The 26112-nt window shown below is 30.7% G+C and overlaps 1 protein-coding gene across 2 annotated transcripts; it reads left to right on the top strand.

The window, feature by feature from the left end:
* Nucleotides 1–6870: 6870 nt before the first annotated feature.
* LOC122529078 lies at nucleotides 6871–12217 on the top strand. Of its 2 annotated transcripts, none has more exons than XM_043654861.1 (4): nucleotides 6871–7355; nucleotides 7821–7976; nucleotides 8725–8889; nucleotides 9130–12217. In XM_043654861.1, the coding sequence occupies exons 1-4, from the start codon at nucleotides 7305–7307 to the stop codon at nucleotides 9274–9276; spliced, it is 519 nt and encodes a 172-aa protein (XP_043510796.1). In that variant the 5' UTR covers nucleotides 6871–7304; the 3' UTR covers nucleotides 9277–12217. The 2 variants fall into 2 exon arrangements, with proteins under 2 accessions (XP_043510796.1, XP_043510797.1); XM_043654862.1 differs by lacking the exon at nucleotides 6871–7355 and adding an exon at nucleotides 7661–7714.
* Nucleotides 12218–26112: the final 13895 nt, after the last annotated feature.

Here is a 26112-nt window from a genome sequence, read left to right on the forward strand (position 1 = left end):
CAATCATGTCGTAGGATGAAAGGTCCGAATCGGCACGGGTGATTGGTTGTATACGTAGAATTTTTTATGAGCATAGTGACCGCGGGTATTTTTTATACTCGTGAGTAGTAACATTTTTTTCAGGTTTTTTATGTATTAGATCAGGATAGGGCTTCTTGCACATCGCGATTTTAACAATTAAATTTGTAGTAATTACTTATAGAATCAAAATATCTTCAATATAAATATTTGCAAAGGTAAAATATGCAATTTATCTATATGAATAGATAAATTATAAATACTTATAAATAATTATTATTAAAATGATTTCGTTTGAGCATTCCATAGTAGAGAAGACGGATACCCTCCGACTTCGTTGCTATGAAAGATGCAGTTATTATTTATATTGGTGATATATTTTGTTATAATAATTAATAATTAATAATTTTCAATTTCATCTTTCTTTTTATAATAGTATTAAATATAATTAAATATAATTATGAACTTCAGTAAAATTTGAAATATAATAATAAGATTAGAATTTTTTCTGCAGAAAAATAAATATATGAAATTTTATGTGCAAGAAGATACTTCGCGACAGGTAGATTTTTGAATCAAAGTAACAAGTTTGATTATTGCTTTCGCATCGAAAATGTACTTTGATAAAGAAGTCTCCTGAGATTATTTCTATTAATATTTAATTTGGAATCAATTTTTTGATTTTGATTGTTTGAGTCAAAGTTTAAGTTAAATTGTTCGTAATATCTTTCTTAACAAATTCAAGTCTTGTTCATTGTCTTTATTCTCTTGTAATTTCAATGATTTCTCAAAGAGTAGAGTCATTACAATTTGAAATAAAATAATGCAATAGTTCGATAGATATAAATTATATAAACTAATTATTTTTTTAGTTCAGGATTTTCAGGTTTAACCCCTTCCGTGTTCATTGTCAGGATCTCACTCACGTGCCCAGGTGTTACTTGAGTGGGTGAAAGACATTGAGCACGATGACCATAGTCTGTAATTTTATAAAAAATATCTCAGCGACTGACAGTAAGTTAGTGTATCGTGCACGACGTATTTTCCGCATGTGTGTGTGTGGTTAGGATGTGGAATTGCGTCGTTTTTATTGTTCCATTCATTATGTTCCATTCAAGTTGAAATATATAAAATATTTATGTATTATTTTAAAGAATTATGAATTTATTATCAAAATGCCTAATAAATACATTATAATTACGTTGTTATTATTATAACTATCAATTATAATAATGATCCCAAGTCTTGCACGCGTAATTTCTATAGAAGAAATTACATGTATTTTTTCTCAGTATTAATATTAGCTGTAAATATAAACGTGTTTTAATCACGTTTCACGCAATGATCGCTAGCCATTGTCAGTCGATTTCAGGAAAATGGTACGTAAATTAGAGTGTGAAAGTTGTGTGTTAAGCTCGGGTGTCGGAGGCGTCCCGGGACGTCCTCTCTAGTTTAGGTCTCTGCGCCCGAGTAGTATGTGTGAGAACCGTGGAATGAATGTGTTGGTGTGCCTGTTTTGCCATTTTTTAAATATAGGGCCCCTGGATAGGATAGGTAGCTTATTTTCTGGTATGCCTGTGTTTAATTATAAGTAGGTAGGGCCGGGCAGGTTGGCACAGTCTCTGGTCGCGTGTCCAACCTGTTTCAGGAAATCTAATTTGAAAAATCGACAGTGAAATTGGTACAAATGGAGTATGTCACTTGATTCTAGTTTTGCTCTTCGATTTTTCGAATTTAGTATCGCGATCGCGATCGTGGATAGGTCGCGAGTAGGTCCCGAAACGAACGTTTATGTAGGTACTGCTCGAGCACGCACGTGCGAACGGACAACGATCACTATGATCGATGATCGTCCATGTGTATTGAGGCTTTCGCGATTTATATGTTATTTTTTATTTTGCGATTAGAAAGACTCGAGCTAGACGTAAGTTTCAGCGGGCATTGCGCTCGAAGAAAGAAGAGGCTAAAAGCCGAAGAGACCCGGCAAACTGCCACGAAGAGGGTCACAGCAAATGGCTTCTCATCCTCTGGATCATTTAAATGATTCCGTAGCATGGGAAGTCATTCTCGTTACTACTTTGTCACTATGCTCTTTTAGTATTTGTAGTTGTATTTTTTTTCTCTATTATTATTTATCATTTTTCTGGGCAAATCGCGATTTTTCTTGTTAGTGTTGCCAGAAATTGATCATGGTTTAAATTAGAGTCGCGAAGAAATGATAATCGTGTTTGCTTTAGAGTTGTGACTTACGATAGCGTGGTTGATTTTAGCAATTTTGATTGTGAATTTTTGAAGTTATTAGAGAATTATACATAGAGTAAAATTTATCTTGTTTCTCATTGTTTTAAATTAGATTATAGTGTCAGCTTTTAATTAATTTTAGAATGTTAAAATATTTGAAGTAATTTTTGTTCATACAGCTTTTGTATTGTTACAATAATAATAATTTGCATTCAGTTTAGTTTTAGAGTTAGCGACATTATTTCATCGCGATTTCTAATTACTTTTACTCTTAGTGTTGCGTTAATGAATGATCGCGTTTCTTGAAATAGCGTTGCGTTTACAAAATGTCCACATTCTTCTACTGGATTTGTGGAAGTCTGTTTCTGCTCCTGAATCGCCTGGTAGAGCTACAAGAGCTGTACAGCGGTGATCATTCAGTATGGTTGCACTAGACGCGTCGCAATTAGTGTTGCGTGTTTTTAAAGACGAGTGCATAGATTAATAAAGTTGCGTATTTATTTTCGGGAATTTTAAATAGGACGAAGCACTCTTCGCGTTTGTTTTTGAAAATTTCTTATTTTATAATTAGTAGTATTAGTGAGTTAGTGTTGCGAAACAAGATACGGTTTATTGTTCGGATTCATGTTGGATGTACATTTGACAATAGCCCTTCCGGTTATTGTATTGAATAGGAATACAATAGTTCTTTCAGTAGCTCTTTTGGCTACTGTATTGCGATTTCTTTTTCAGTGTCCCTTCTGGCTGTTGTTTTAGAGTTTCTTTGTCGGTAGCCCTTCTGGTTACTATTTTAGATTTTCTTTGTCAGTGACTCTTTTGGTTACTGTGTTAGGTTTTCTTTTTCAGCACCCCTTACCACTGCGTTTGTTATTGAAAATACTGCTAAAACATATATAGTTTTTTATTAGCCACAACTTACCAATCTAAATCCAATTAGAAATTCTTTCTTTCTGTTTTTATAATTTCGAGTCAGAAAATGATTTAATTCAATTAATATTATATAGTTATAAAGTAATATTTTAACAGTAACCTGCATTTTTTTATGTGTATAATATATATTCATTGCAGATCTTTTCATTTAAATTTTAATATTAATCCAATACATGAGTTTGTTTCAGATACATTAATTTATAGATAGTAGTACATAGTTACAGAAAATATATAGAGATATGTACATACACTGAAGATTTGAAAAGATTGAATATGAAAAGGAGTGACTAAGAGGAAAAAGATTATTACAATAAAATGATGTTTTTATCCAATTGTAAGTAATAAATATATTTTACAGATTTTACAAATCTTTGTTTAGATTTGTTTCAGGTACAGATTATAGAAGATTTCGTATAATACAACAGGTTGAGAGATCATCGGAAGAAGACTTCATATAATATTCACTTCATTCCTTGTTAATAATATTTGTGTATTTAGAATGAATAAAAATTGTTTTCTGTGGAGGTGTTAGTTTAAATTAGATTTAATTAGGCTACAAATAGTTTTAAATTGGATATTGTGTTGTTGTGTTGTGTTCTGTTGTGATAGTTTTAATAGTTCATAGTGTTTGTGATAATTTGCTTATTAGATTTAAGCTTAAGCATGGTAATTCTAAGTTGTAAGGTGCGTTAGTATCTAAGTGCATGCATGGTTAAGAATAGTTAATATTAATTTAAGTGGGATAAATAAAATTCTAATGAGACACATATTTGTTTAACTTTTCTAATTGCTGTTATATAGTCGAAACTGTGTCTCATAGATGTAGTTAGTTTAAACTTTAGTATAATTTCTATTTTTATAAAAATTTAGCTTTCCGCGTCGGTTTTTCTTATTACTTCTTTTATTATCCGGTTTGCACAACGATCAAGGTATTGAACGTTTTGCAAACGTACAATAGAAGAACTATTTGTTCATAAATTTATGTTTTAAGTTAGTAAATTTTTGTTCGCAAAAGGAGGGCGGATGGGCCGTGGATAGGGTAGGTCTCCACTCGCAGCACCTCCACGTGGTGAGACCTGGGCAATCGATATTATTTGATATCTAATTACTAATTGCATTACTATATAGTTAAAGAATAGTAAATTATTATATTTATGAATTGTTATATTATATAATTGATACAATTATTAATTATATGGCAAGTAATACGAGCTAATTGGCTGCGATTGTGTAGATGTACATGTCCATTAGATTAGTGAAAAATAAATTATATGTAGTTTTGATATATGGATAACTAATTTGTTAGTATATCGAAATATTTCATTCGAATTTGTACATTTTTCGCATAAGAATATCGTAGAAAGTCTAGAATTAAATACTTTTTCTACAATAATTATATCTGAGGGGTTGTTATTTCTTCTTTTCTTTAATTCCTCTCATATTACATCAAACTTTTGATAAAATTTACTTGAGCTGATAGATTTTTTAATTTTTAAAAAGTCGAAATGATCAGCCAATCCTTTATCTCCAGCATATGTATCACAGAGATATTAAAAAAAAATCATCAAAATCGGTATAATCGATCTACAAGTTCACCTGATTATCTTTGTTGTCGTGCCAAATTGACAAATGAAAGCGAGTTAATGGGACACTGGCAGGTTTAGGATTGCCTGATGAAAATATAGTTGTCAAACTCGAAAACTCTGGCATGGTTGTCACATTTCCATTAATGTTCTGTCCGTCGGAATAAGACTCGATGAAATAGTTAAACTGGCGAAATAGGTGGCTCACACGATTGTTCTGTTACAAAATACGTCGCAAACATACGCGTTTAGAACGATCAAGCGTTATGACGCGCGATCGTACGTTACTTTCTAGTCGAGTAATTTAATCGCGTCGCACCGGTTACATTCTAATTAACGAAGCGCGGCATAGAGAAATAGATGGGAAGAGGAAGAAAAAACGTGGCTAATGGCGGAGGCCAATAACGAGCAACGTTCTGGAAAACAGTAACGGCTAATAACGGGCAATAGATTCGGGGTGGCCCGCGTTAGCTCGATTTTGCGCGCGACAACGCGATTTCCTGTTTCGTTTTGCGGCACGGTGTTGTTCGATCGAGATTAATTCAATTGTATCGTGAACCGCATCCGCTCCCACGACTTTATCAGAAACTGTCGCGTCGGTGTGGCTCGCGTGTGCACCGCCACGATGCCACGCTGCCGGATACCTGCCGACAAAGAGTACACATATAATTGAAATGCGCGGCTAGATCAAGTGGTAAATGAATTGACGAAATCCATTTAGCCGTGTGCCCGTCCAGTCGGAATTGGAATAAGCTCGTAAAATGTTCGCCGTTCCAACAACATCGGTTGTATTATCGAAATGATACCAGGTCGGTTAGCGTTTCCGAAACTTCCCGCTTCACTTTGCCGATTTATCACTATGCGGATAAATTCGTTTTGCAACGAGCTCGATCCGTTACAAACGAGGACGTTCTTGGATTATCGTCGGATCAGTGATGTTTATCTAGATGTATAGTTTTCTCTTCTAGTTGAAAATTGGGTATCTTGTGTCTGTTCAATTCTTCTTTGATAATCTAGTTTTTACGTTCTAAAGTCGAAATTTCACTCGTGGCTATTTCGAAGCGAATTTTCATTCTTTCTGGAAATCTTTTTGAATCGATTGTACAATTAAGTAACCTAGGAATGCTTTTTACATTTTTTTGGAAGTCCAGAGCAATAAAAAATTAGGTGTGGATATAAACGATCTAGCTTTCGTATGGGTAATGTGGCTCGTCTACGAGAGGTTAAGAGAATTTTGATATTTGTATCCGACAAGTCAATTTTAATTCAAATTTAACTTTCCTATTGTTTCAGATTTTTTTTTTATATTTATCTTGGCATGTTTCAATATACTAAACAAATTAGGAAACATCGACCTAGAATGACTTCTGTTAGAATTACATGTGATTAAAATCGTGTTATTTATTTATTTTCTACTTTTCGTATAATGCGATCGCTTAGTTTATTCGTGTGATTATTCGATTTCGGACAGATATCGCGGAAAGTCAGGATTTCGTCGTGAAACGAATGCTGGACATCAGCGATATCGTAAATTTATCCTTCGGTCAGTAAGTTATGTATGTATTGCTTCAGTCTGCAACGATAACTCGTTCGGGGCCAGAAATCGAAAAATAGCGGACACAAGTCACGTTATGTTCGTTTTGTCGATTAACTGGGAGCATGCCAATGTTAACGGTCGATGAGCTGCTTCATTTCGTATTCTTTTCAATAAGGTCACATGAAGAGGAGAATGGACATTGATAAAGGCTGGAAAATCTTCTCCAGACCGAGAAGATCATTTCTGTTGATATACACATTTCTCTGGGAAATTTCAATTTCTAATGTGGCTCTAGGTGAGGGAGAAAACAGAAAATGTAAAATTGAGACAGTGACTATTTTCCGATCTTTTATTTATGTCGAAATTTATTTAAAGATTGTTGGATTTAATAGATTCAATATTTCTGTTGCATTTAATTCTTTTGCATTCTTTTGCAGTAGTTTTTTTTTTAACGTTTATCTTTTACAATTTTAAATTCAGATTTAATTTTAGATCTAGATTAAAATTTAAATTCATGATCGATATTAATGATAGATTTTTTTATGTAGGATACGTTTAATATATTTATTTTGCTGTATATGTAAACGTAATTGCGAATAAACGTGAAATTCATTGTGAAATATTCCTTGAGCATCGGTCGTTTAGGACACGAATATAGTTTTGAGAAAATGTTAGACAATATGCCTGATATAAGTATTACAATAATTATCGCAATCTTTTGCGTGAGAAACACAAGTATATTTAATAATAAATAATAACATAATAGTGGCAGAATTATTATGATCTTTCTAATTACGGTGTTCGTGACAAGTGTTTCAAAATAATTTTTCATTGCGGTAGTTTCGCAACTATAAAAGACAATAACATCTGATAAAATCGCGCATCTACTAGTCGTTACGTTACCAGATGGTATTTTTTTTCTAACGAATGACAAAAGCAACGTGTAATATTATTCGTTTTCAAGTTGAAACAGACTACTTGACACGTCTGTCAGGATGTGTCTTTGGTTGTTAATAGTTTGTGCTTTACAGTGGTACATGGTGGAGGTGAGCATAAAATAATTGAATAATTAATTTTTTCTTGCGAATGACAAGTTCAGTTGTGTACAAGTAATAAATTTGTTTCCACTTCAATGTAAAATAGTGAAATAACATGGGACAGTCTCACTCTTGTTTGAAAGTTTGGAGCACTTTTTGCTTCTTGGAGGAAACGAATATTTTTCGTTTATAAGAAATAAGAATATTGTAACTGTCATTTTTTAATATAATACTATTACAAAATATTTATTATAATAAACAATATTAAATGATAATTCTTATTTCTAAATAATGTAAAATACTTATTTGCTTAAAGAAGTTTGTTCCTAATGTATATTCCAAGCATAATAACAGAAAGATTGGAAAATGTAAGTGAAGAATAAGTTTTATTAATTGTCCTTCTTTTACATTTTTAATCTCTTTCCTCAAAAATAGTTGATTCATAATTATTAAAGTATTTCGTATTGTTAATAGGCAGACTACGATGTAATATTGGAAGATGTTGACTGTTCCCAAGTAAACGAAGAATATATAAAAACATGTGATTTCGAATTGAACTACGATAGCACATACGGAGCCAGTCTGAATTCGTATATGGAAATCATTAAATCATTTCCTGAGGATGTCAAGGTATATATTTAACATACTTTTAATTATGATGTTAATAAGGATTGAACACTTACTTTGACAATTACACTTACTTAACAATTTAGCGATTTGATCGCGAAATTTAACGATTCAATAATTTAGTGATAGAACGATTTAGTTTAACATTTAATATTTAATGCTATATTATGTTTTGGTGCTTATGAATTTATGAAAAATTACACAGAATGTACGTAATACTAAAAAATATCGAAAATATGATATTCGATATCCATTTAAAAAATGGAATTTTTTTGAAAAACAAATTTCTATTCAGATACTCGGTTTTTTAGTGTTGGTGTGGTGAAAATGTGAATTTTCATAAATATTAATCATATTTTTGCATTAAAAGTTCTTTCACATTCCTTTGCAATTGTTTAGTTGTAGATTTTGTAATAGTAACTTACATGAAGTTTTTTAATTACTTATAAATATGAATAGAAATTTATAACCTTGTCTTGATGGTAATATGGAATTACCATAAGGAATTGTATAAAGGCAACATAACTGGATAGTTATGAGGGAAAAGGTATTTGTAATCGTGTGATGCACTAAAACTTGAGGCTAATTCTTCCGAAAACAAATACATTTATCGTTTCATTCATAATTAAAGTACAATGTTATATTTGTAAAATATTAAAGAGTTCGTTCAATCACAATTATATCAACAAATAAGTTATAAAATTACTCGAATCGTTAAATTAATATTTGTAACATTAAAATTTTCATATAGCTAATAGCCGACGTGTTCACGGTTCGAATGGGTGAATATTCGGTTGATCTTGGACTCCATATAGAAACAAATTTTTGTGAAATTATTTCTGATTCGAATTCTATAGCACTTCCTATGATAAAAGCAATCAACTTCGATAGTCTGGATAATTGTCCTCCAGCTCCGGTATGTAAATAATTTAATATTTCAAGCAATATTTTACATTTATTACTCTCGTTATTTTTTCCTTCTAATAAAACGGAAATTATGATATTTATTTTGGCGAACTGTTTTACTACGCGTATATATAAAATTTATATTATATATATAACTATTTAATATATAATAAATATAATATGATAAGTAGTTACATATATAATACAATAATATAATATATAATGTATAATTTAATTTATTATATTTCAGGGAGTTTACCAAGGAGAAGACTACGTAATCGACAGCATGGATGGTTTACCACCATCATTTCCCAATGGTCATTATTTAGTTAATATGTCGTTACTAAACAAAGATACTACGTTAGTGCATTTCGACATTTATGTGAGAATATACTGATCAGTTTTTCAACATCTATATTAATGCAGAATTTCAAATAAAGATTAATCAGCAAGCATGTAATATATTTTGGTGTTTTAAATATTCTTGTTGAAGTATTTACATCCAAGTATTTACCTAGAGTGCTATCTAAATTATACATATAGAACAAAACGTAAGCCTCATAAAATTACTTTAACATAATGGAATTTGTCTTCGAGAAGATGGAAACATTTATTTAATTTTTAAGAGTTATTCATCCAACTTTGTAAAACTATTTCACTTCTGTTTTATTTGTGCTTATTTTTCTTTATACTAAATCAGTATCTCACAATTTTCCTTGAGTTGTGATTCTCTTTCATAATAATTAAATAAGTCACAACTTCTCTTCCGTAATATTTGCATCAAACGGAATTTCTAATGTGCCGATGAAAACGATGTTGGAAACGATTGATGTTGCAGCTTATAATTCCAACCTCATGTTTAATGTAATATTTAGACTCTAGAGATGAATGGCAAAGCTGTTATAATAGTTGAAATATAAAAATATAAAAAAGTTTGCGAAAAACAGAGAAACATGATGTGCAACAGAGATACATAAAACATTTGAAGTACAGAATTTTCTATAATATCTAAGAAATGAAGCAGATTTCAACATCTTATTTCCATGTTTATAGTTGTACCTATAAAAATTTGAACTTGCATAAAAGTCCACTACAACCACAACAGTCATAACATAAATTACAATCAACACATAGTCACTTATTCACTTATTTATATACTACTTTATTAGAGGATACCAAAAATCCAAAAACCAGGACAAAGAGTCATAATCAGCGTTTTACTAATTCAATACACGTTTTCTGAATAAGTTTCAATCACAACATAACACAAGTTATAATCGACATGTAGTTGTTCGTACAGGCCGATGACAATTTTCCAAAAATCGACATAACAAAGGATTACTATCACCAAAAACGTTACTTTGATATCATGTGGCGAGCGCGTGAAGCGCTCTGCTGTAAGATATGACGGACGCGTCATACGTGAACATGTTAACCCTTTCGCTGCCTACGTATACCACGTATATATGTATGTATGTCGAAGAGTTCCCTCTCAGTTGCGTACGCCGTATATGTACGACGTGCCGCGTTCGTACGGTTGTTTCGAAAGTAAATCTACCTGCTGCGTAGCGATGCAGTGCCGAAACGAAGACAGGTCGTTAATACTGTTGCACCTTGCGACCCGAATAGCGAACAGTTTTTGGTTGGAACATGTCATAGTGAACGGATGAAATATGAGTCAACGCGAGACAATGCTCTGCTAGTATCCCGGGACGTGTTATACAGAGTGATATATATGTACGAGGAGCTACCCTTGAAGAACATGTAGAAACAAGGAATCTGTAAAGATGGAACTATCGTTCGAGAGCTCTGCCATTTCAACGGCTGCTGCGGACATAGTAAATACTGTGATCTACGCGGAAGCTACTTCCAAAAGTAGTCACATGATCTAACATGTGTCTGAGGACACGAATTTGGATGAAGGATGCTTATTTGACTTTCCATGAATGATCCATGTTGACGTTAATTACTTCAGCTTTATTCGAGATTCCTGATGTTTTCTCATGGTTGGAAAATATTCAGATTGGATAAAATGTACTGCTGTCTGTACGAACAACGATTTATATGAAACAATTTTCTACGAACGATCCATATACAAGGCATGTGGATCCTTGACAATTTTGATTGGACAAATTGTGCGTTTGTGGTAAACAATTTTCTACGAATCATCCACGTAGATAGTAATTAATCGAGATGTAGAGACTTGAGAAGACAATTTGGATTGGAATGTGTCGGTGTTTGTATTAAACAATTTTCTATGAACAATCTACATACATGCTAATGAATGTAGACATAGAGGGTCAAGATTTGTTCCAGATCCTTGACACTTTCGTTTCATGTAGGAAACAATTTAGATTGGATAGAACGTATAGAAGGTATTGGTGTTTATACTAATAATGGTCGTCCCACGTTCATCTCGTATCTATAGTCATTCTATTGTGAAGGATCGCAGGAACTCGTACGAAGCAAAGCTCCGGACACACTGTGTGGATCCATTGCATAATTCATATGGAAGCTCTTGCATCAATGTATCTGGGTTCTTCGGCGATCTGATCCTGGAACGAGTAGTGAATTTTTAAAATACGAAATTCATAGAAACTCGGTTATCGAGGTTTTTAGACTACGAGGTTTTTAGACTACGTGAGGATGTACCGCTCGAAGACGCAACTTTGTCGCACAATGTGACGCTACAATTCGTATTGCTATAATAATTCAAGAGGAATTACAAATTACGCCGAGAACTTTAGAGTTATTTTAACAAGGGAGAACAGTAATATACTGGACACTAAATTTTTGAACGCAATTAGATTACTTGTACGGTCGTTCTGATCTCTCGTTGCGGAGAAACTTTTGGAAGTGCTCGAGAAGGATTCAACGTTTAAAAGAGTTACAACTATGGAGAAGAAGAACAGAGAATGTTACAAAGAACGTTCCGCCACTTTGTAACTCGTAACGAAGTTCATTTTTCTTTCCCTCGTGTTGTAAAACTGCTTTGCGAAGTATTTTTTGGAAGAAAGTATAGAGAAGATTAAAAGATTAATTATTCTAATAACAAAGAAGTTCATATTTAAAATTTACAGTTCTAATTAATCTCGGCGAACACTATGAAGAAGTTATGACTTTGGACGATTATGAAGAGAATTTATCTTAATAAAACATATAAATAAAATCTCCTCTTTATTCATATTTTATTACACTCCACAGAATTCACACGGAATCATAATGTGTTTTTTAAAAAATACAGATATAATCGCGGTGTTTTTTTACGCGTGATATTTTAGTAATGTGATTTAAGATTACGTGTACGAAAATAACGAGAGCAAAAAATAGAAAAGCAACTAAAATGATTGCATCAGTGTATATTTCCATATTTTTTTGTACATCTGAAGAACTACAGATAACAGTATTTCGACGTGTAACATACTTGATAATTATTATAAATACAAATATTCATTGTAAATACATTATGACTATATTTCTATATTTACAGCTATGCATATGTTTCGCTTGATACCAAAATCAAAATTTTAAAATTTTAAAATTTAAAATTGGAAGTGCTTGTAATATTTACAAATGTACGCGTTAGAATTTTATAACGGTATTTTTCATTTTGAGAAACTGTACAGTGTTCGAAAAAATTTCGAACTGTCAGGTTATCGAAATTTTGTTTCTTCAAGACACGGTTCGTCGAATAGGGCGTGCAAAAACGAACGAAACTAGGGACGGTTGCATGAATTCGCGCAGAAACGCGTGAAAGTTCGTTCAAACGGGCGTGTGTTCATGTTCGAAGTTGTTTCTGAATGTAAAAGGCAGAAAAATTATAGTAGTATTTGACCAAACCGAGCGTATAGTTTCCTTTGATGTAGATTCATCAAAATCGCACCATCTGACGCAAGTTAACGCGTGTATCGTTCACGCTAGCTGCTATTCAATTTTTTTTCTCTTTTTGTAAAACGATGTCCAGTATCCATTTCTATGAATGGAAAATATCATACGATGTTATATAGGTCTCATAAATGTTTTCTTTGAAAGTTATCTATAACAAAAACATAAAGTAATAAGGAATTCGTTTTTCGTTTCACGAGGGCTAGAAATTAATCTAACACCATTTCAAAATGTTGAGATGCAAAAATTGTAATAGCTTACATAAATCCCATATTATGAATATTAAAGACATTTGTTAGACTCACGCAAAACGTGATAATAGACTCGGATTACTAAGAAAACGATTAATAAATGAAAGGCATGCATTTGTTCATGATAAAACAATAAAAATTTATAAAATGTATTTATAAGAATTAGTATGATAGATAACTAACATTGTATGTTGGCCTCAGAAATTTAATTTAATCCTCAATGCAAATATTATATGTATTTGCATTTTGCATCATATGTATTGGATGAATAGGGAAGAAAAGAGAAGTTTTTTCAAAATTTAAATTTGCGATGATTTTTTTCGTTTTTAAGAAGTTTTTAAAAGTTATATAAATGTAAGAGTTTAAATTACTTATGATATTTTGAATCATTGAATTTGTCAATGATTAATAATTTTTGGAAAATAAAAACTATGATCTTAGTCTTAGATTGTAACATTAGATTGTAACAACTAGTAATTTTATTTTTCAAATAGTTTCAAGTATACTTTTGTTAGTGATAAGTATTTGTTTGTCAAAGTTTTTTACAATTAAAGATATTCTGCGGCTTCTAAAATTCTCCATTCATTCTACTGTGATAATTCATTCTAAATTCTCCAAGTCATTAGACTGTGATAATGATATAAAAATTTAGATTCGTTTCAGGGTCGAGTGGTCTGTAGTTAAGGGTGAACTGTGTTGAGGTCCGCGACCAATGATGTAATTGTAATCACCCTGATCATCTTTTTGAACTTCGATTACAAATTTTCATTGATGACGTGCTTGAAAGTTCAAAGTACACGACGATTTACACTTAACAAAGCCAGATAAAGAATTGAAACGAGTAAAAAATATATACTTGCGCACGAAATGTTTATATTACAATTCTAAAGCATTCTATTAAATCTATATAGATATCTGTATTTCGATTGTTCGTAGTTGTTCATCACATGACCAACATTTGCGTCATTGACTATGATACATTTTTAAATATTTATCTTGTCTGTTTAATCTGTTCATAATTTTCTGTAAGCATTCTAATATTCACATTTGGCCATTATTTTCTATTTCATTTGATTTAATTAACATTTTCTAAATAATACACTAAATAATTTTTAATTTTATCGAATATCATAAAATAATTTAGCTACATTGTTTATAACTTAAAATGTATACGTTATTTAAAATTTAAAATAACATTAAAATTCAAATTTAATATGTTATTCAAATAAGTTAATAAAAATAGAAAATTGTTTGAAAATGATTCAATCGTTTTCTAATCTTTATGTTAAATAAAATTTTTTCAATCTTATAGTTAATACTGCTGCATAGTTTTTATTTTCCAAAAATTTTTTAAATTTGGAAAAAGTCTAAAAGAATCATTATTAACATGCATAATTTTTCCTTTTTTTTTTTTAAATTTTACACTAGAAATTTTCTCGAAATATTAAAAATTTTTGGTGTTGAAACGAGAATAAGATTGAGAAGAAAATTTTGAAACTGCAGTAGCTTTGTACAATGGAGAATAAATTTTGACTTTCAAATGAAAATTAACCTAATGGTCGAACGAAAGTGATTAATGAAAAATTAGGCAGTGAAGATATTGGGAGAGGAAAATTCCAGGATTAGCATTATCGGTCTCTATTGCACAAACTTGATTCTTTGTAAAAGAAATATTCAGAACGTAACATCTGATATGCATATCGTACACCGCAAACCATTTAATACAACTTGAGTGGCGTATTTTTCCGTTACTGATTACTTCTATCAATATTTGTAAGGTTTATATGAGACGGATATACATAACAAAATTTTTTACGTTGTTCGATACCATACCGTTATCAATACTTACTGTTATCAATAATTCTAATGCAGATAGAATTAATCAGAATGTAGTGGAATGATACGACAGCCAATTTGTATTATATTTCGTTCTACGTATATTGAATTAATTTATATTTTTGATTTATTGTATTTAATAGGACAATATTACGTTTAAAACAAATTAGTAATTGTTTTTTCATTGCACAAGTTGGTATATATTTCTTCGAAATGATAAATGTCCAACAATTTTATTTTATTTATTAAAAATTTATGAAGAAAGACTTGAGCATAATTGGATATATATAAATCCTCACTTAGAAACTAGGGAAATCGTATTTAAACTAGAAAAATGCTACAAAATCAATTGGATTGTTGATACACGAAAACTAAAGATTTAGTTTTTCCAAATACTCGAAAACGTGATTTTTAGATTTATTTTTCAACTCATCGAGTCGATTAGATGCACGAATTGATTTTTTTTTTTTTTGGTGACAAGTTTTAAACGGGTAGAGTGCTATTGTAGTAACGTAACGCACAAATATAAAACGAACTGCAAAACTTTGTCTTTAATCACTCACGCGATTATTATTCAATTTTACAGACTATTTATCTGTGAGAAAGAGAAGAAAGAAAGAACACGTGATTGATTTAAACTGCATGGATCGAAGTAGTAGATAAAGAAAATCAACCGGACAACGATATCCTTATCAAAAATTGAAAAAAACGCGAAGAAAGAGATACTTTAGCTGAAAAAGGGTAATTTCCTCTCGTAAACAGGAGCAGAAAAGCAATCCTGCTAGTTTTCTTCCATCCATTTCCGTATTCGTTGCAGATTCTTTCCTTTTTCTCTTGGTGAAAGTTTAGTTTGTCTCATCAATTATTTCTCTTGTTATTTTGGTCATGTCTCATTGACGGACAGGAAAGCGGGAAAAACTCTATTTCCGGTAGTAGATAATGAAAGCTCTGGCAGTAGTATGCACAATAGAACAAAAAGCGTGGAGGAAAGAAGGGAAAGAAAACGAAAGTAAATGGCGGTATTTCTGTAATCGTAATAGAAACAGTCCGGAGGGCGACTGTGAGGTAAATGCAAAAATAAAACGAAAAGAAAGAATGATATTTCTTCAGTTTTCATCCTTAAATGGATTTCTAATTTCAATTTAATAGTTGAAGTCACTTTCACACATAACATCCTTCGAGGCTTAATCTAAAATAATGAAATATGTACGTTGTCGAGTCAGCAGGCATGCAAATGTATATTTCTAGTTATAACAATATACGAAATGCGATACGATATGACAAAAATAAATTTATACGTTCCGAAAAATAGTAAAATATATATATTTCTTCTATCAATGTAAAATATATATATATATTTGTTTCTATCAATGACAATATAAAATATTGAAATTTAGGAAGTGTTGAAACTTTGTTGTTTACAAATATAACTCGAAATCTATCGTAAATCGATGGAGTGAAATGGACCGTAGAATGTACAAAACGGAGGCAAACACAAAAGGAGAATTAAAAGCAAACATCTGTTGAAAGAGTTGTAACAAATCAGCGTTAATTATATATGTGAAATGAGTCATTTATTTCAATCAATGTAAAACACAATATATTATTAACGTCAGAACTGTCGATCTTTAACATGTAGGTATTTAAACATGTATATCGCGTATAGTGAATGAAATTAATCCCTTCGTATCTGTAAATGAAATATCTCACATATTGTTTATAATACGCTTTAATCGAAATATCTTGCAATGCAATATCATTCATATAACGCGTTGAGCATGATGTTTCATTCAATACGGATAAAAGATAATTCGCAAGACACCACATTTGTAAATATGAAAGGGATTAGCGATGTTAAGCGAAGAAATTGTTTTGTTTTTAACGATATTGTTTCGCGAAATATTGCATGAACCAAATCTCCCTTCTTACATATTTATAAAGTGTGCAGTATAAAAATTACTTCATTATTGAGAAAAAAGATAAAATCACTCTTATCTTGTTATAAATTTAATAAAAGTTTTTGTTCCAATAATTTTTATTGAAGACAGCTGACTGTCTCCCATGAAATTATACAAATCGACCAATATTATTAAAAAAAATCTGAACTTTTAACTTATTAGTATACTACTCATGCTTCGCAATTAACAAAGTAATTTACATATTGATATTACGTAAATTTCCGAATTCGCAAAAGATTTATGAACGTTTGCGAGTTGCTTGCTCGTCGAACCTTTTATCGGAATTATTACAGGTGATTTTGACATATGCACTACTCGAAGCTAGAGATAATTAGCATAGCACTTGAACCAAAAGCTTCCTTGAGTACCGAGGTTTTCGTCTATATGTCAAAATCAACGCTCTATTCCTCATTTCGCCACTAATAGAACATGTAAATTGTAGCCTCGCTTATTAACCATTTCATTCGGCTAATCAGAAAACTTAATCAGAGAACTTTGAGTGAAACAAAGCTACTAAATTAAAAATGAAATAATATAAGCAATGACTAATGCAGCTCTTGGGCTATTATTCTTTGAAGTTAAAATGATGTCTGATAAAACGAAAAAATATGTAATTTTAAATGTTTAGAAAACTTGATTTAACTCTTTTTCTAAGGTAGAATAGTTAACAATAATTTTGTTAATAGTAGGAATTCCAATCTCGATAATATTCTAATAGTAAAAATCTTAATTTTAGTAAATTCTAATAGTAGTATATTCTAATAGTAGATATTTCAGTGTCACAATGGATTTTTACGTATTTATAAGAAATTTTTAGATATAAGATTGCACATAATATGGAGAAAACATAAAATGCTCAAAATACAGTGTTTTCAATAAAACCTAGTTCGTGAAGCAATTTTCGATCAAGGTTTCAAGGTTTTTTTAATCATATTCCCAATATGAATTTACATAAAAATCCGCGTTTTCATTTCATTATATGAGTCTTTTCAAATTTTTACGTTGAAACGTGCAAGTTATTTATGATGTTCCCAGTAAAATAAAAATTATACTAAACGAAATTTATGACACTAATAAATAAATGCCGGCAAAAATATGTGGAAGATAAAGATATGCTTTCGAGTTAATTCTTGAATATATTTCATGTTTTGCTATACTTGAACATGAATTTACCAGTAAAGCTTCTTATCAGGATCGTATCTCAATTAATTGTTAAATGTAAGGACTACGAGAGAATGATGTCAGAGGATATATTCGTGTGAATAGGATAATTTAATGGGTTGAAGTTTATTATAATACGATATTGAAATTCACCATAATAAATCCTTTGGTAATTTTAAGAATACAGTTAATTAAAATTTATAACTATTTTACGACGATTCATTTTGTACTTTATATTTTTATGGAAGTAATATTTTAAATAATGTTATATGTTCTATTATAATTTATTCTCATAAAATTTAGTACATTGTTGAATTTAATTTTACTTGCTAAATAGAAGAATTTAGCATTCTTGAAATAAAGAAATTAGATATTTTAAAAATCGTACAGTTTCTCAATTATAAATTATAAAGTAGTTTCTTCAATTACAAATATAAATTACTCCACGAGTGTATCAACAAAATAAATCGTCCTTAATTGCGGATGTTTGTATTCTTGTCATAAATTGCAAAATAAATCGGAAGGCAATACATTTTCATAATACTTCATCAACCTTGCGACGTTTTTGTAAAAAAATTGCTAGTACATTTAACTTCTTTTATGCTAGTTTATGGCTCCATAAATGTCCTTTATAATATATTTTTAATCCAGAAGATATAAGTTATCGATTTTTAATAATTCCATACTTTAAAATTCGAGGACTTGGGTGCCTTGGACTTTAAATTGTTTGCTCTACTGGTGAATGAAACAGAACGTACATATGTAACATATGAAGTTGCTTGATAAATGATATTTTACGGCTAGTGTATATCGTGATAAATGTGATATATTCGCTAAACATGTAGCATATACGTTTTATCCGTACTAAAAACTTATTTATTTCGTGCAATTGCAGACGATTCGATAAAATATTATTTACAGAGATAGCGGCGGATATAATCTGCACCAAAGTAGCACGGTTTACGCGCAATAAATGATACTTTATCACAACTACGCGCAATTGGACGAAATAAATTCCGTGAAATATTTTCCACTTGTTATGCGAAACGGTATTTTACCAAAATAGAGAATCCGCATTGAAGATAAAGTCCCCGTTTGCATTCGTGGTGCTTTATCGGTATCAAACGTGCGATCGTAAAATTTTTTCATAGATCAGTTTTTAGAATTCCTTATTAATAAATTTGCGAAAAGTTGTCGTGGATATTCAATATAACGAAGTTTTCTATCTTCGTATAATCGAAATTCTACAATAGAACTTTATTATGTAGTGAGTCATATTTATTTAGTTGTCTTGGATCGAAATTTACGTTATTTGATTGGTAAGGAGTAAAATTTTGCGTATTTTTGATAGCGTTCCATACGGACTTTAACGGTACCCATTTGTAATTTTAAAATAGAATTTTCATCGTTTTGTTTAAAAAATTAGGCGAACGATATTAACGAAGTTTCTGTTATCCAAGCAAGAAATTGTATACAAGGTATTACGTATTACGTTATACGTTTGATATTATCTGTATCAATTACACAAGCAATTGCACAATTATGTAAATACCTTCTTTCATGTTCGTATTGATTCAACATCAAATAAGTAGGTTATATATTGTTCACGGCGCATTCGGAGCAATTTTCTTTTATATTATCGAAAAATGAGATAATAATGATGAATAATAATTTCGAAACGCGTTTACTTACATGTAAAACGTATACAAACAAAAATTCTTTATTTTTTTTCTATCGAACGACAAAAACAGAAATAATTAAGATGCAAGTTATATAAAAAATATATAAGAAATATATCCGAAGTATTTTGTTACGAATTTTCAAGTTCTCATGTTTCAAACTCCATTGATTTAATATCTTGATAGTAGTAGTATTTCTTCTTTTGCGGTATTAATAAAATTTCCATGAGCGAATTTTTCAAATTTCCCAAAATATATCGTTGCAAACTTAATATAAGAATATAAGAATATAAAATATCTAAAAAATTACTTATTTTCTGCATTTGAATAATTCTTCCACTGGTAGAAACGCACAAACAGCCATTGTAACTCATCAACGACAGCTAAAAAAAAAAGAGAGAAGAGGCAACCGTTTGTTTCGCAAATTGAGAATCCTCCATACATAATCCGCGTGTGTCTGGTTTCTCGCAGAAGAGCCCGTCGGCGAAATTTCGACCGGCTCTTTCTCTCCCTTTTGTTTTTTTCTTTTTTTTCTTTTTCGTTCCGCGCACGTACCAACAATGGGGACGAATTAAATGACAATGCATATTAATTAACCCCTTCTCCCCTTGCGGAACGGGAGAGGACAATCTACGGTAACGATTCGCTGGGAAGTCAGCCATGACGGGGCCAGGAACAAGGGGCAATTAGAGAAAATCAATGTTGCACAACACGTTTGCATGTTGCATTTAATAACGGTGCTTGAGTGGAACTCGATTCGCCCTTTGACGGCATAACGAACCCACCGTTGCGTTGCACGCCGTGCTTTTTCCGTTGGTAAACTGCTTCGTTTCTAACGTGAACGAAGACGTTTGGGAACAACACACGAAGCTCGCCTGTTCCTCACCGCCGGATTATACTTTCCCCTTTATTCTTCCTACGCTGTTTCTTTTACCCTCTTCATCTCCACCCCTCTCCCCTTTCGATCCTTTTTTCTTTTATTCCATCCCTTTTGTTCCCTTTTTATTTCTCTCTTTCTTTTTTTTCTTTCTCTCGTTTTCAGTCGAAACTGGTTAATTAAATGAATGCCTGCCGGCGCTACGTCGCGAAGCGTATCGATTTACGTTCCGCGGGGTTGGTCATTAAAAGAGGGCGCGAGGGCTGATTTCTCTCTTTTTATTGCACTATAAAAGGGGAACGTGTTTGGCATTCGACTCACTCTCTGATCCCTGGATCAAAGATTTCTACGTGTTTCTCTCTCTTTTCTTTTGTTGCCTCTATTTTAAAATAAAGCCGAGTAATTATTTTATGTTTTAATCGCTTTACCGTAACAATCAATAACAAATCCGCGTACAAAGATATACAGGGTGATTCTTATGAACCTTATATGTCTTACGTGTCTTAATTTTCAAGTTAGGAGAGTTATAGGAGTTATAAGAGAAAATGTTCAATGTGTCCATTTCGTTTCTCGAAATAGAGGGATTATTCGATTTTCTAATTTTGATTGTATATCATTGATAAATTTTCTATGGAAGATTGATGAATGATACAATATTACAATTAATATTTTAATTATTCACATGCAGATAAATACATTTAGACATAATATTCTATCAAATCAATGTTTCACGTAAATCTTTTATTCCCTATCATGTTACTGAAGTACAATAATTTTTTACACTATGTTTCCACAAATGAAAGTATAATTTATTATGAGTGATATTTGTAGAATGAGCTTAATAAGATTGATGTTTAATATTGTTTTCGTAAGTTTCGAACGATATGCCAGTTCCAACTATATACATGCATTGTGTAACATTCAATCGAATATCTCATAAAAGTTGCGGATGAATTATGTATAATACGATACACTACCAGTGATTAAAAAGTAGAAATACGATAACGATAAGTTTTGTCGTTTATCTATTTCCATAAACAGGGGAAATATATTAAGAATTTATGGAATGTTTCCATTTATAACAAAATACTTCGTTTCGTATATTCAAGAGTTCAAAATGGCAAATTACACATAAATGATTAAACGAAAGAAGGAAAAAAAAATTCAATCGCAAAGAATTATGATGAAAGAATAAATATATATACAGACAGTGATGATTTTTAAATATTGATATTTGGACAGCATGCTATTAAAGAGAATGTTGTTTATAATAATGTTATTGGATCAATTGTTTTTTAATATATTTAATACAAATTTTATTGATTTAGTACACAAATTTTATTGTACAAGGGACGGTACAATAAAGAATGATAAAATTTGAATATAAAATTAATTTTACATACATATACATATAAAACATACAATATATCTACCTGAGATATATAAGATTAATATAAATTTTATGTTAATTTATTCATTGTTCAAATTTTTTGTTTTCTGCAAAAATTATGTGCATTAAATAAAATTTATATTTCTATACAATATATATATATAAAAAACAATTAATTCAATAAAACTATTATAAACGAATATATGAAACAATAATCTTTCGAACATCGAAAATTAATAAGAATCATTGTATGTCTGAAGAAATTAATTTTATTTGAGAATATCGTTATCCTTTTACGATTTTTCGACTACCCTTGATCTTTTTTGATATTTGCGTGATAATTGTAATTCCAAATATTGTTATCAATTCTTTTTACCATTCTTTAATTATTCGTTATCTGTCTAAATGTATTGACGACTGCTTTTAAAAATTTCCACGTTCAATAAATCTTATAAATTGTCATGTTTTATAATTTTTAAATATTTTCTAATTATATATAAATCAATGATAAAAAAAAATGACATTGCTAAGAAGATTTATGCGAGAAAGTTTGTATTGCTTCATTCTTCTATTCGAAATCTAATTGATAAGAAATTTAACTGTATCTATAAAATATTTCTGATATCCAGTGTAAGTTACGAAGTTGAAATAGATTATTTTGATTAGAAATTAAAGAAAGAATATAGGGAAAAAAGTTCAATCTATTAATCTTTAGGACATTATCTTTTTCATTAAATTTTTAATAGTGAAAATTATATACACATATTTATATTTTTTAAAAAACAAAAATATTTGTCTTGTTGTTAGTATAGATCGATTTTTGGAGTTGTGTAGAATTATTAAAATACAATAATAAAAAAAGTAGACAATATGAAAAATTTTATATCTTTCACAAGATATATTTGAAATATTTTATAAATGTTAATAAATATAATTGTTTACGAACATATGTAAGGTATTCGGTCGATGAATCTTACACTGATATTAGATAATACAAGTTATGGTTCATTCGTAACGAGTTCAAGTTCGTGTAGGAAATTACAAACCTTCAATTGATATCGTTGAGTCATAGATAACTGCAGGAGTTAGAGATCGATATTGAGTTAGGTGTACTGAGATACCATTTATGACATAGAATATAGTGAAATGAAAAATAATAATTAAGTCCTTGGAAATTGAGTAATCTAATCCAAATGTGACGCAAATTATTTTATATGATTGTATAATTATTTTATTAACTTTAATATTTCTAACGATAACAATGTATTTAATAATTAAAACAACTATGCTCAATATGGTCTATTTAATTTTAACTTTTCTTAAAGCAGTTTTCTATCAAAAATTTGATCAAATTGCCCCAGAATAGCAAAATGCATCATTCTAAAATTAACTTTACATAATTTTGAAAGAGGAAAAAGAAATATTTCGACATTTGGATGATTTTTATTTTGATTAGAAATTTTTATCCTGGAATCACTTACAGTCATTGATATGACATATGTACTTTCTATCTATTAAGCAACTATTTTGACGTTCGGCAGAATCTTGTAAAAATTGCATTCTGGAAAACAAGAAACTACATATCACAGATATTATATGTGCAACGTACATATATTCGATTTTGTTAAACTTCCAATATTGTAAACAAAATGTTATCGCAAGGGTATCAGAGGTTAGGGTTTTAACCAGTTATATGGTTTTAACCGGTTAACTCTTGGATAGGGAACTATGAAAGGCGATGACCGGATGGCGGATTTGTACGTAGTATTACCTTCTCGTCTTTTTAATATTTATTATTGCATCAGACTTCATTTTATTGATAATCTTAATCTTTCATTTTATATACGCTACTCTCAATGTTGAATAAGTGTAAGAAGATAAGTTGTGAATTACGTAGATATCATCTCTATTGAAGATTAAAGAGATATAATAAATATCAATAGGATCATAAAATCACGAATTATTCGATAAAATGCCAACATGAATTGAATTATCATGAATTATTATTAGAATCGTGAATTATCAACATGCTTTTGCTTCCTCTGTTTCGTTCAGATGATGAATTATTATACAAACTATAAACTCAAATTGTATTATCACGAATTATGGTAGAATCAAGATCATTGAATTATGAATTATTACGTAAAATGCAAAATGGAATTTTATTATTATAAGAGACCATTTTGATTTTCCTGTTTCGCTCAAAGACAGAAATTTGATCATAGTAAATTTAACGTACTTGTGAAAGATTCGATTATTTGATCCGAGTACAATTATATCTATAGCAATGTCATTTTTTTTCGAAGTGCTTCGAAGTGCAAATCAGATATGGACGCAAAATATTTGATCTCATTTCTGATAGTTATCATCTGCAACGAAAGTTTTTTAATTCATATTGTGTATTCCATGGCCAAATTTTTTAAAAATTTTTATCTCTCTCGTGCTCGTGTGTAGTATTTACGTAAATTCGTTACTTCTTGTTCAAATTCAAATTTTGTGAAGGATATAGAATTCTTTACTATTAAATTTCTCTAGAAATTCAAAGAGATAATGGATAAAAAATTGCTCGTCACTGAGTTTTCAAGATTTTTAGCTTAACTGTTGGGATTCTCGCATTTTTATTTTCTAATTTCACTGTCGTTTTAAGAAGCAAACGGATGTTTGAATAAAAATATTTTTATTAACTTAACTATTATTAGCTATTATCAACTTAAGTATATTGTATATACTTAACCCTGCTACGTGTTTCTGGCCATTTCTTCTATTTTTCTATCGTTAAAAATATCTCAATCGTTTAAATAAAAAATTTCGTATCTAAAAAGGTTTTTATCAATTAAAATTTATGTCAAATACTTTCTTAAAACTTATGTTAAATACTTTCTGTTTCCTAAAACAGAATCAGAGATTAAGATCGAAACGCAAAAATTAAATGATCGTAGCAGGATTAATTTATCAAGGGGAAAAGGTCTAAAATCATCAATAACGATTCTTATACAGTTTCCTGCTAACTTTCAAAACTTTATTGAATAGAAGCAAAGCGGAACGAATAAGTAAAGCTTCGAGATGTTAAACTAAAATGTTAAACGTGAATATGATCTATCTATTCGTGCAAAAAGCGCTGTCGCGCCGTCATGAAACTGTGTTCCGAAATCGAATCAAGTTTGCAAAACTCGTTTAAAATCCATAGTGCGAACGGTAACTTTGGTACTTGCTGGCTATATATTATTAATACGTTAAACCCGTATATCGGCTGAAACAATCTTTCTCAATGTTTCGCGGAAAGTTCAACGAATATTCTCGAACACGTACGAAATTCGTCGCTAGTCAGGGAAGTAGAAACGTGAAATTATTCAACAGCCCGCCTATCAGAATCTCCATCGTATACCGAGTCTCAGTGCGCTCGGTATATGTCGTTGGCGAACTATCAAAGGACAGCTTCCAGCAAACATCTTACGAAACTATCACGCGAGTTTGCGTCTAAAGTCATTCCCAGATGCATATTCTTCGGCTCGGTGTTTCTGCGTTGCTCTCTGTTTCCCTTCTTTCTTCACTCTCTCGACACGGTATCGCTGAATCTAAATGGTGTCCATTAAGAATCGGTTCCCCTAGGTCGGGCTGTGGTCCCGCAAAGTCGTAGAATTTCTGGCACTTGTTGCTGAAGGCGCTTTGATACCCGCCTGGAAATATGTTTCCAAGCCGAGGATACCGAGGATTCGCGTGGCCAGGAATATTTGCCTGTTGGAATTCAATATCTACCTGCTTGTTGATGGAATTTTTCTCATTGAGAGTCTCGAGAAGTTCATTTGGAAATTTAGATCTTAATTGAAATTAAAGCGCTTTGAAAGTTAATTTAATGGCTTTTGGTGATTTTGAGTGAATGCAATTGTCAATAATAATTTGCACGATACAGTTTCTGACTTTGTTTTTTTATTAATCTTTACGTAAAACATGAAATTAAACATTCCAAGTTGCTCTAATATTCACCAGAAGATTCTACATTTTGTATGTACAGCAATCTGCCAAGTCAAATGTCAGAAAAATGTATTTTTGTAGTCCAGCAACTTTTGTTAACAAAATTTAATTGATCTCAAATCAGGTCCGTTTAAAATATTCTATTAAAAAATTTCGTTCCATAATTGAAAACTACAATTTAATGCGGAAAATAAAAATAAATAACAGTGGAATTTCAAAAAGAT

The sequence above is a fragment of the Frieseomelitta varia genome, unplaced genomic scaffold, assembly GCF_011392965.1.
Source record: "Frieseomelitta varia isolate USP_RPSP 00005682 unplaced genomic scaffold, Fvar_1.2 scaffold_277, whole genome shotgun sequence".
Lineage (NCBI taxonomy): Eukaryota > Metazoa > Arthropoda > Insecta > Hymenoptera > Apidae > Frieseomelitta > Frieseomelitta varia.

What these genes read in the sequence shown, in the direction of transcription:
- LOC122529078 (XM_043654861.1), top strand. Translation starts at nt 7,305, where the DNA reads ATGTGTCTTTGGTTGTTAATAGTTTGTGCTTTACAGTGGTACATGGTG. An exon ending in CATTTCCTGAGGATGTCAAG is followed by an intron (nt 7,977 to 8,724) that starts GTATATATTTAA and finishes ATTTTCATATAG; the next exon opens with CTAATAGCCGACGTGTTCAC. An exon ending in ATAATTGTCCTCCAGCTCCG is followed by an intron (nt 8,890 to 9,129) that starts GTATGTAAATAA and finishes ATTATATTTCAG; the next exon opens with GGAGTTTACCAAGGAGAAGA.